This window comes from Cupressus sempervirens, chromosome 3 (assembly GCF_028749045.1).
Source record: "Cupressus sempervirens isolate cs-2001-9-10 chromosome 3, ASM2874904v1, whole genome shotgun sequence".
NCBI lineage: Eukaryota > Viridiplantae > Streptophyta > Pinopsida > Cupressales > Cupressaceae > Cupressus > Cupressus sempervirens.
Genome location: NC_143120.1, coordinates 229,295,186 through 229,306,232, shown reverse-complemented (window position 1 = coordinate 229,306,232; position 11,047 = coordinate 229,295,186). Strand labels below are relative to the sequence as shown.

Genomic DNA, 11,047 nt, shown 5'->3' with positions numbered 1-11,047 from the left:
GAGGCACTTGCTATGGTTCGCCTTTTAAGCTATCTAAAAAGAATCGAAAAAATGGAAGAGGATAGATGGCCGAAAGTTGTCTTTAGGGACACACTATGTAAGCGAAAAAGGACATGGATGCAACAAAACATCAAGTGGATGAGTAAATGGAATATTCATTTCAATATGTGCCCCACAAATAATAAAGAAATAAAGGTCTTTGTTATGGAGAAATTCTACAAGAGAAATTGGGGAAGCGAGATTGGGAGGAAGAAACTATATTATATAAATGAGTTCAACCCCACTTGTGATCAACTCGAAAAAGTGTACATAGGAGCCAACATTTCTTGGAGAGCTAAAATTCTTATTGCTCAGCTGAGAACCAACTCTCACCAACTTCGTTGTGAGACCGGGGGTTGGAAGAGGCCAAAAGAGGCTTGGGAAGAGAGAATTTGCAGATTTTGCAATTCTGGGAAAGTGGAAACTGAACAACACTTTATTCTAGAATGTGAGGCTTACAAGGATAGTAGGGATAAGTTTGCGGATACTATATGTGACAGTTCTTGGCATAACCTGTTCAACGAAGAGTACATTGAGCAATTGGGGGGGCTCATCATTAGTCTACACAAGAGGCGAACAACGCTACTTAAGTCTGCTTGAGTTGTCTTGCTGTCCCATAGGCTATTTTTAGCCTCGTGGACGTTAAAATTTTATCTATCTATCTATCTATATCTATCGAAGATTATGCATAATCATCTTGACGCTCATCGTCACGACACGCTGTTGGTACGGCTGCTTGCTTGAATATTATCAGTTATGCAAAAACAACACAAGTCGGCAGTTCCTTGTCTATTACCTATATAAAAATAACTAAAAAACACAGTCAGTGGTTCATTTCAACTAATTTGAAAGAAGATGCATGGAAAATAACGCTGAAAATTGATCTAGTATATGTCTGCTTCCGTACAAAATCGGCCACAGATTATTGCCTTCGGATATGTTGTATTGATTAATTAATTGCAATTTGCCATTGACATAACAGAGCACAGGAAAGGAGAAGAAACGCAATTGAGAGATGGAGCTGAAGGGCAAGGCTGCATTAGTGACTGGCGGAGGAGCTGGGATTGGTAATTCAAGAGTTATATAATCGTTATTGTTGATTTTAATTTAGGAGTAAAGAGGGTAGATTATATTTATTAGGGAGTAGATCACGGATTTGTTAATCCATGCGAGGCTCAATTATTTCGTGTCATGACAGAAATCAAATTGATTAGAAGGAAATACGATCCATCCAGTTTGAATAATTTGTGATCCCCATTTAAATTATAGATCGATTCTTTTGCTTATTCATGAAGAGGGGATCTTGTGGTTTCCATGAAAATAGAATTGCATATGTAGAAAATGTGTAGGTTGATATTTGGGCTGCCTGTTTTTCCAGAAGGCATGTGTATTGCCTAAAAGAAGTCACATGACTGGGCGGCTTGATAGCTATGCGGACTCCATAGAGAGGTCACATGTTCGAATAAGGAGCCAGGGAGGAATGTATGACATGCTTGGATAAGGGGGTCTTGTACACCGAACAGGTGTACCTTGCTTGCGAGTGACCTAAAAATCTACCTTGATCTTTGCGAAAAGCAGATAATTTCTTATGGAAACTAACAATAATAGAGCCAATTTCATTAAAGAAGCCATAATGACTCACTTCTAGCTTGGTAGACCTTGCACACATATGTTGGAAAATTTGGTCAAACAAGCAGTGAAAACATTATTGAAGATCTCATGGTATTAGTTGTCTTTTAGAAATTGGTTGGCATGGTTTTTCCTTTGTCTCTTCGGGATTCTCTCTGCGGTCCCTTGTGCTCTTGTTAAGGGTTTGGAATGCATATCCTTGAGAATAGGGTGTTCCTTGTGAGTTTATATTTATAAAATGGGTGACTGAACATTAAATAGATAAATGATAATCAATTAGATCTTCATATGAAGATTTCATCTCTTCTTTTCTTACTTGAAGTTGCATGAAAACAAAAGCATAGCATATACAAATGATGTAATCTTTATTTCAATATTTAAATGACAAACTGAAATTAAAATGGAAAAAATAGAAACATAATTAAAAAAAAAAAACTTAAATGTTAAAATTTTAGAACTAAAATAAATTGTACATTTTTATTCTAGTTTTGAATTTTTTTTAAAACTGTACAATATGCAAAAACAAAAGATACATAGAAGTTAAATGGAAATCAACTTTCTAGTAGACCATCATGCAAATTGTTAGAGCATGCATATTTGTTGCATTAGGTACATTTGCATAAATTGAATTAATTAATTGTGTACATGCTCAAAGAATGTTCTCATGCATAATTGAGCAAATGTTTGCACATGAATGTCTAGCTTAAGTTCACTTAGTTAGCCTAATTTATTATTTCTAGGTTGCATGGGTATGCGTAATCACACCCCTAAGATTCGTACCCATGTACAAGTATTGGGTACTCAGTGGAGAGCATCATAACTAAAAACCTTTATTAAGATTTCTAATTTTTGTTTTGGTGTTTTGTTTGCATATAAGCTTGCTGTTTGTCAAGCTAAATTCATTAAATGATCAGTTTGAAACTTTGCTACAATACTGATAAACAGTAAACTTTATCACAGTTCAAGTCAGAAGTTTATCATTTACAATATGTTATTGTTATATGATTAATGATCTTCTTGTTCATGTTCAAAGTCTGCCTTCTCAGTTATGCATCTGAACGTCTAGCATAGATTAGTATTACAGACATATTGCAAATCTGAAGCTGAAAAAAATACATTACATCTACAAACTTTATCACTGTTCTTGTTTTGCAAAACCATTCATGACTTATATTTTCAAATTTTCTATAAATATTAAATTATATTAATTATTTTGACATACCCAAGTACCCTTGTCCCCTATTTTGAAAAATCGCCATACCCATACCCTAAGAACCCAAGGTCCCTTGTCCTCGTGCATCCTTGAGTCTATTTTAGGCTCCAATTTGCACATTGTGCATATCATCCATCTCTACTTCGTGTATCTAGCTCTAGTTTGCTATATTCAGTTTTAGTTAGCTTTAGCATATATTTAGAACTATTGCTTTCTATAAAAGTAATTGATATTTTCACTATCTTTACTTCTTGAGAAATGTAGCAATTATTTTCTTCTTGTCCTCCTTGTGGAAGGTACTCTTGTTTTCCTGTTTGATCTTGGAGGTGCTTGTGTTGCAAATTTCCATACAGCCCTATAACTTCAGCCAGGTATCAGAGCACTAGATCTTTAACATGGTGTTAGAGCATTGCAACTTCAACACTTTAACATGTTATCAAAGCATCATGACTTGAATATGGTATCAGACCTTGGATTTAACACACCCCTTCTCAAGATTTGAGGGTTTATTTTTTCACATGGGCGTTGCAGGGTTTACAAATCTACCTTGGGTGAAATTGGATTTGGACAATTTTTGTCAGCTTTTGGAGCAAAACAATTGTCTGAATTTTTTTGGCAATTTTCCATTTCTGAAAACTTTATATTTTGGAAATTTTATTTTTTCAAAAACTATATATTTTTGAAAACTTCCTATTTTCTTTAACTTTCTATTTTTAGAAATCCATCAAGCCTTCCAAGTCGTAGTTGACTTGCAATTGGTTTTTTTCCCCATAACTTTGGCATATCGAGTCAAAATTGGGCAAACCATATATCGTGGGAAAGCTAGTTTTGGCGCAGATCTTCTCATGGTGGTGGTTTTATCAATTTTTTCTCTTGGTGACTGCTGTAGGCTGTTGAAGTCAGCCATTGTTTTGCGCTTTCAAGGCCATAACTTGAGCAAACAAACCTTGTTTTTTTGACTTTTGCACATTGTTGGAAAACTTTCAGTCCTCTATCTATAGTTAATAGTTCTAGATTGTGTTCCACTATTTACTCAATTACTTGGATGTTTTAGCACCTAGAATGGATTTGTTTGCATGGGATGACTTCCCTTGTATTTTCAGCACTTTGCCCTATTTGGGCACTTCAAGTGTCTTTTACATGCACTTCTTTGTTTGTAGACACATTGAGATAACATGCCACTTGTGTATGGTTTTTTTGGGATTTTGTACATGCATTGTATTATAAAGTACTATGGGGGGTTTGTGGAGTGTCTTTTGTTTTGTAATGTTCCTGACCTCCGTGCGGTGACTTGACTGACCTCAAGCCAATAGGATTGTATGGTATGCACATACAGTATGACTATATGGTGTTGCTGAATTGTGGGCCGTACAATATTGAAGGATGGAGGAAGCCGTACCGTTGCTCATTGACAGTACGGTGATAAACAAGGTGGAGTGGTTGAAGGCCGTACAGTGGATCAAGGATAAGGCTGTACGATGTGTAGAGTAGCCATACGATGGGGATGCTATGGTGGTCGTACGGAAGGGGGACACTATGGAAGTGACAACTAGGAGGCCGTATGGTGGTGCACTAATCAGGCCATATGGTGGTTGTACGATGGAGCAACAAGCAAGCCGTACGGTGGGTACTAAGCTGTTGCCAAAGGAGGGTTGTACGAAATAATGTGCAGGCCGTCAGTTGTGCTGGGAGGATGTACGGTGGGATGGGGGAGTCAATGCCAGATTGAAGTGAAGTGTTGAATGAAGGTAGGTTCATCTGTACTGTAGGATGGAGGAAGCCAGCGAATGATCTATGGATGGAGGAAGGGAGTACTTAGTCATGCAACCATAAATTTATAGATCTGAATTCATTAGATAATGACAAACAAGAATGGAGATTGAACATATATATAACCTTCAATGCATATTTGCCACAAGATAGTGCTCCAATTTGCCAGATTTGAGCTAAGTGTTACGAGCGACGGAATAGGGTGAGGGTTGAATCCCACCGGAACTGGACCAACCAAGTAGGGAAGATCTTTTACTTTCGAAATGGCGAACAACAGAGAATCCCAACGGGAATTCGCAGTACAAAAGAAATAATTAAAATGCATGCCTATGACTACCTACAAGTCGTGCTTAAATATCCGTCGGGAAAACTTTTCGAGGGTGTACAAAGATAGACGACGGCTACACTTACCTATGGATGGGTTTGAGATATTTTAAATCAATCGGCCCATTAACAAAGATTTGATTAATAAACTATTTTATGACGAGGATATTACAGTCCTCCCATCCCAAATTTTGCTTTTCCTCAAGAAAACACAATGCCGGATGTTGTAGAATGTGCTTGCCTTCCCAGGTTGTGTCATCCAGCGGCAAGTGTTTCCAGTGTACCAAATATTCCTTCACCGTTCGGTTCCGCAGGGTCTTTGCACATACTTTAATAATCTTGGTTGGTTTCAATATGAGCTTTCCTTCTTCATTGAGTGGCAGAAGGTCTCAAGCTACCATGACATTCTGTCCCATGGCTTTCTTCAGGCGGGAAACATGAAAAACATTATGAGTATGGCTCCCCTTTGGAAGTTCCAGCTCATAGGCGACTTCACCTATGTGGCGAACTACACGATAAGGACCATAAAATCGTGGCTTCAATTTTTCTTTTCCCTTCTCCTTCAATGAGGATTGTCGGTATGGCTAGAGCCTAAGATAAACCAAGTCTCCCACTTGAAACTCCTCTCTATTCGGTGTCTGTCGGTGTACATCTTTTGTTGATTCTATGCTCGTTGTAAGTTTTCCTTCAGGCGTCTTAGGATGTCCTGTCCCTCCTTAAGCCAACCCCTCGCCCTTGGTGTGCGACTGTCACCCATAATTGTGTCGATGAAGGAAAGGGGTTCATACCCATAAAACGCTTTGAATGGTGACATCCCGATGGACATGTGGTATGTGGTATTGTAACAATATTCCCCTAGGTGTATCCATTTGATCTACGCCCATTGTTGTGCCGACATGTAATTTCGAAAGTAACCTTCGAGCCACTTGTTTACAATCTCCATTTGTTCGTCTGTTTGAGGGTGGCGACTAGTACTTGGTGACAATTCTGTCCAAAAGAAACTGATAAATCACCCATCTCGATCATTGACAATGTTTCGTGGAAACCCGTGCAGACGAAAGACTTCTCTAAAAAATAGATCGGCAACCTATGCGGCCTCAAAATTTGAGGAAATGGCGAAGAAATGTGCGTACTTTGTCAGTTTGTCAACCATTACGAAGATACAGTCCTTTCAGTTCACCTTGGGAAGCCCAGTTATGAAATCCATCGAGATACTTTCCCACTTCTGTTCTGGAATTGGCAAAGGTTGTAGTAATCTGGCGGGTAGAGTATGTTCGGATTTGTTTTGCTAGCAGATTGCACACAATCTTACATACTGCAATACATATGCTTTAAGACCTTTCCATGAAAACCTTTCCCTGAGACGTTTAGAAGTTTTGAGGAAGCCCGAGTGTCCGGCCAAGGGCGAGTCGTATACCAATTTCAAGATTTTTTACTTCAATTTGGATTCTGGCACTAAATATATCCGATTCTTATAATAAATGATGTCATCCACCACTTTGTACTGATCATCTTGGGTGTTGCCATCCATTAGCTCACAGGCAAATGTGATTTTGGAATATTCTACCAACAAATGTGCTTTCCAGTTAGCTGAAATCCAGGTCAGTAAGCAGATGGTGGGTTTCTTGGACAAAGCATTTGCAACCACATTGTTCTTTCCTTTCACATATTCAATGTCAAAATAAAAAGCCTGAACCTTGCTTATCCATTTTTGTTGCCTCTTGTTCAAGTCCTATTGCTCCAGAAAACATCTCAGACTATTGTGATCCGTACAAACGAAAAACTTGGCACCCACCAGATACTGCCAGAACATGGTTAGGGCATGTACAATGGCCAACATCTCTATGTCATAAATAGAATATAAGTGTTTTGTTTATGTAAGCTTCCTGCTCTCATAGGCTATGGGGTATCTATCTTGCATTAGTACCTCGCCAATGCCCTATCCGGGTGCATCGCACTCTAGAATGAACGGTCGAGTGAAATTAGGTAATGCAAGTATGGGACAAGTGCTCATTACCTCTTTCAGCTTATCAAAAGTGAGTTGCGCCTTTTCATTCCACTGGAAAGAACCCTTGCTTGTCAAATCTGTTAAGGGTGTGCTGTGTTGAGAAAATCCTTTAACGAACCTCCTGTAATAACTGCACAGTTTGAAAAAATCCTCTCAATTCCGTGAGTGATTTTGGGGGAGGCCAATCTAGGATAGCTTGAATCTTCTCCGGATGAACTTGAACGCCATATTTATTGACATTTCCCAGGTACAGTATTTATGTCATACCGAATTCACAATTGGATTGCTTGGTGAACAAAGACTGATCCTTCATGATCCTTAGGACTTCATCCAGACGCTTCAAGTGCTCTTCCCATGTCTTGCTATAAATAAGAATATCATCAAAAAATACCAGTAAGTACTTACGTAATTGTTTGTTGAAGATGCAATTCATGCATGATTGGAATGTAGCAAGAACATTTGTTAATCCGAATGGCATGACTAGAAACTCATAATGCTCGTAGTGACAACGAAAGGCCGTCTTTTCCATGTCTTCCTCCCTCATGCGGATCTGATGGTATCCAAAATGGAGATGTATTTTTTGAAAAATAGACTATGCCATGTAATTCATCCAGTAACTCATCTATCCTTGGAATGGGATACCTATCCTTTATTGTTCTTTTGTTCAACGCATGGTAGTCCACACACATGCACATCGTCTCGTCCTTTTGACCAATACCACTGATGACGCGAAGGGACTAGAACTGGGACGGATCTATCCTTTCTCCAACAATTCTTGAATTGTCTTTTCGATCTCATCTTTGCATCTCTTGGGATGGTGGTAGGGTGTGGTTATGACCGGCTTGGCTCCAGCTTCCAATTCGATAGTATGTTCAAACCCTCAATGAGGCAGTATGCCAGGAGGAATGTCTATAAAAACATTGTCATGTTCACTCAAAATATTCTAGAGATCATCATCCTGGGGAGGTATCCGTTGCCCTTTTATAGGTTCTACCGAGACAAAACAATGTGCAGCCCAAACAATGTCATCACGCCAAAAAATTGCCTCCATTCGATGTGCAAAAACTTTCATCAGACCCTCATTTGCCATTCCACAGAAAACAACCTTCTTGCCATCGACAACAAAAGTGAAGTCCATCCGTTTGAAGCTTTGAGTGTATTCATCAAGTGTCTCCATCTACTGTATGTCCAGAATAACCTCCATATCATCAAGGTCCACTATGAAGAAATCCTTGGTCACTGTGTGATTCGCCATTGTGATACTCAGTTGAGGAACAAGGTGTGTGCAAGGCATAAGAGTCTCTCCAACAACCTTGACCTGAAATCTTGCGTGCGTTTCTGTAGGTAGACCTTTTCGTTTCACCAGAGATGAGTTTATGAAGTTAAGAGTAGCTCTGCTATCGAGTATCACCATAACCCTTTGTCCTTGAAGGGTTCCCCATACACAAAACACTGTGCACCTTGGGCTATCGGCTAGGGCAACTGTTCCTCTGCCTTGTACCAATGCTGTAATTCTTTCCGTATGGTTCAAACTAACCATTTTGTTATCCTCGTGGGGTTGGTTGTCTTTGGTGGGTATATCTTCCTATTTGCCTTCATCATCGAACATGACCTCAATGTAGTGGATCTTTCCTTTCATGAGGCATTTGTGCCTAGGTTCCTATGGTCCGTTGCAGTTGAAACATAGTTTCTTCCTTTGGAGCTCCTGTCTGGTAGCTTCGTCCAACGATGGCTTCCTCAGCGAAGGTTTATTATCTTTGTCCCTCGAAAACATCGACTTTTTGGAGTGTGAGTAATCCCGAGAGGATGACGTCGATGATGATGCCATACTCTGTGCCTTCTTAATGGCCTCTGATAGGGTGACAGGATTGAACCCTTTTACCCAACCTTTTAGTGGTTTTATCAGTCCATCCATGAAGAGCACTATCCGTCTTCTTTCAGAAATGTCAATGACCAAAACAAAGAGTTTCTAGAATTCCGCAATGTACTGGTCAACTGATCCTTAATTGAGCAAATATTTGCACATGCATGCCTCATTTAAGTTCACTTGGTTGGCCCTAGTTTTGTTTAGTCTAGCAAGGCTCTAGTTTGCACATTGTTCATATCACACACCTATAACTTGCATATTTAGCTCTAGTTTGCTATTTTTAGTTGAGTTTGTTTTTGCATATTTTTAGAACTATTTCTTTATATAGGAACAATTGATATACTCATTAAAATTTCATCTTGTAATCATAATCTCGCATTCTTATCATCTATACTTCTCGAGAAATGTAGCAATTATTTTCTTGCTTCCCTCTTTGAGGAAGGTGGTGTTTTGTTGTTTGGTCCTAGATGTGCTTGTGTTGCAAATTTCAACATGGATTTATAACTTCAACATGGTATCAAAGCACCATAACTTCAACTTAAAAAAACCAAGAATTGTAAAAGAAACAATTATGAACCCTAGTAAGAACAACATATGCAAGCATTAATTTTGAAACCTTAAAAAGTAGTAGATTAAATCCCTAAGACATGAAAATTATAAAAATTATGAGTCATCAAGTGACATTTATATTTATATTTTATTTGTTTGAATTTTCCTATTAGAAATCCTAAAAGAAAATTAAGAAAAAACTACTCAAACTTATATGTGAATATGAATTTTGGTTTTGTATTTACGCTAAACTTGAAGGCTTAATGAATGACAATTTATGAAACAAACTCAAGTGGATATAAACTCTTTCTATTCCATTTCCTCTTCCTCTTCCTTTTCCTTTTGCTCAATGGAGAGAACAAATTGTTGATGAGGTGAGCTATCTTATGTAAAGTTTGTTTGGGGGTGCGGGGCTTTGGTGGGCTCCTCTTGCATATTACATTTTTGAAAAATGATTCATATATTGTTAGGGTGGGTGGGGCATGGTACCTCAAAGGAAGATGTGGATGTCTCTTTGCAAGGCTAAGAACTCTTCTTTGATTTCGCTTGTTGTGGGCATGAATTTGCATAATCTCCCACCACAACTTCCACAATGAAAGAACCTGCTTGGAGGGAAATTTGATTGATGCATGCCAAGGAGTTGTCGAAGGTCAAAGATCAAGGTTTCTGCTCGAGGTGCGCCAAATATCCATCAAGGATTCGGGCTCAAAGATACCACCCAAACTGTGCCAAGACAGAAGGAAGGAGAAAGTCCAGACTTAATAAAGTTTGTAAGTCATGTTCTCAAATTAACTTTTTCACACTCATTACCTCCTGTAGGTCGATATTGCGTTTTATGGAATTGGTCCATGTCGAATATTCTTTCCAATTCAATCATTCCCTTTGGAATAGTATTGGTCTTTAAGCTCATAACTCCTACGTCGATTTCTGCTTCTTCGTCCACTTCACAATCAATGATTTGTGCAGTGAAGATATCCGAGTTAGTCAAGAACTTGAGGATATGTCTATCATCTTCGAACACCTGGAAGTTCTTGATGTTGTTTGGTACTGATGGGACTGATGCTAACTCAACTCTAAACTTCTTCAAACCATCCAACTTAATTGGTGCTAGTGAGCTTGCAGTCTGTGCGAGGGTATTTGCCCCTTGATTTTTTGCTCTATAGCTGAACTTGATGTTGAAGGCATCAAAGCTTTCTATCAAATTCCAGACTCTGCTTCTATATCTCTTCAACCTTTTGTCATGGCAAGCGAACTTCTACTTTATTTGCTCAATTATTAAATATGAGTCTCCAAGTACATGAAGTATTCTGGCACCTTTCTTAATAAGACACAACAAGCCTAGGATCAATGCTTCATATTCTGCCATATTGTTGGTGCATGGGAATTGCAATCTATGTGCCTCCAAATATGTTGCCCCTGTTGGGCTGACTAACTCAAATCCAGCTCTGACTCCTTGCTTAGTTTTGGAGCCGTCGAACCTTAGAATCCATACTTCATTGCTTTCTTGATACTTCCCTTGTAAACTCTTAGACTCATCTGTTTGGTTATCCTCTTTTATTTCTTCATCAGGTGGTGTAATTTAGTTCTTTGTTTCACCCATCATGCTACTTTCTGCTTCCTCAACTTGTTGAATCTCAGCCTTTTGTTT

General features: G+C 38.7%; 1 protein-coding gene across 3 annotated transcripts in view; it reads left to right on the top strand.

Annotated features, from left to right (window-relative positions):
• The first annotated feature begins 727 nt into the window (after positions 1–727).
• The window catches only part of NQR (ARP protein (REF)), a 297,015-nt gene continuing 286,695 nt past the window's right edge, over positions 728–11,047 (top strand). For 2 of the 3 annotated variants that reach the window (XM_089819174.1, XM_089819172.1), the window contains exon 1: positions 728–1,106. In XM_089819174.1, coding sequence (XP_089675300.1) covers positions 1,055–1,106 — 52 coding nt within the window. In that variant the 5' untranslated portion in view covers positions 728–1,054. The remainder of the gene's footprint in view (positions 1,107–11,047) is intronic. The other variant, XM_089819173.1, reaches the window with a different exon arrangement.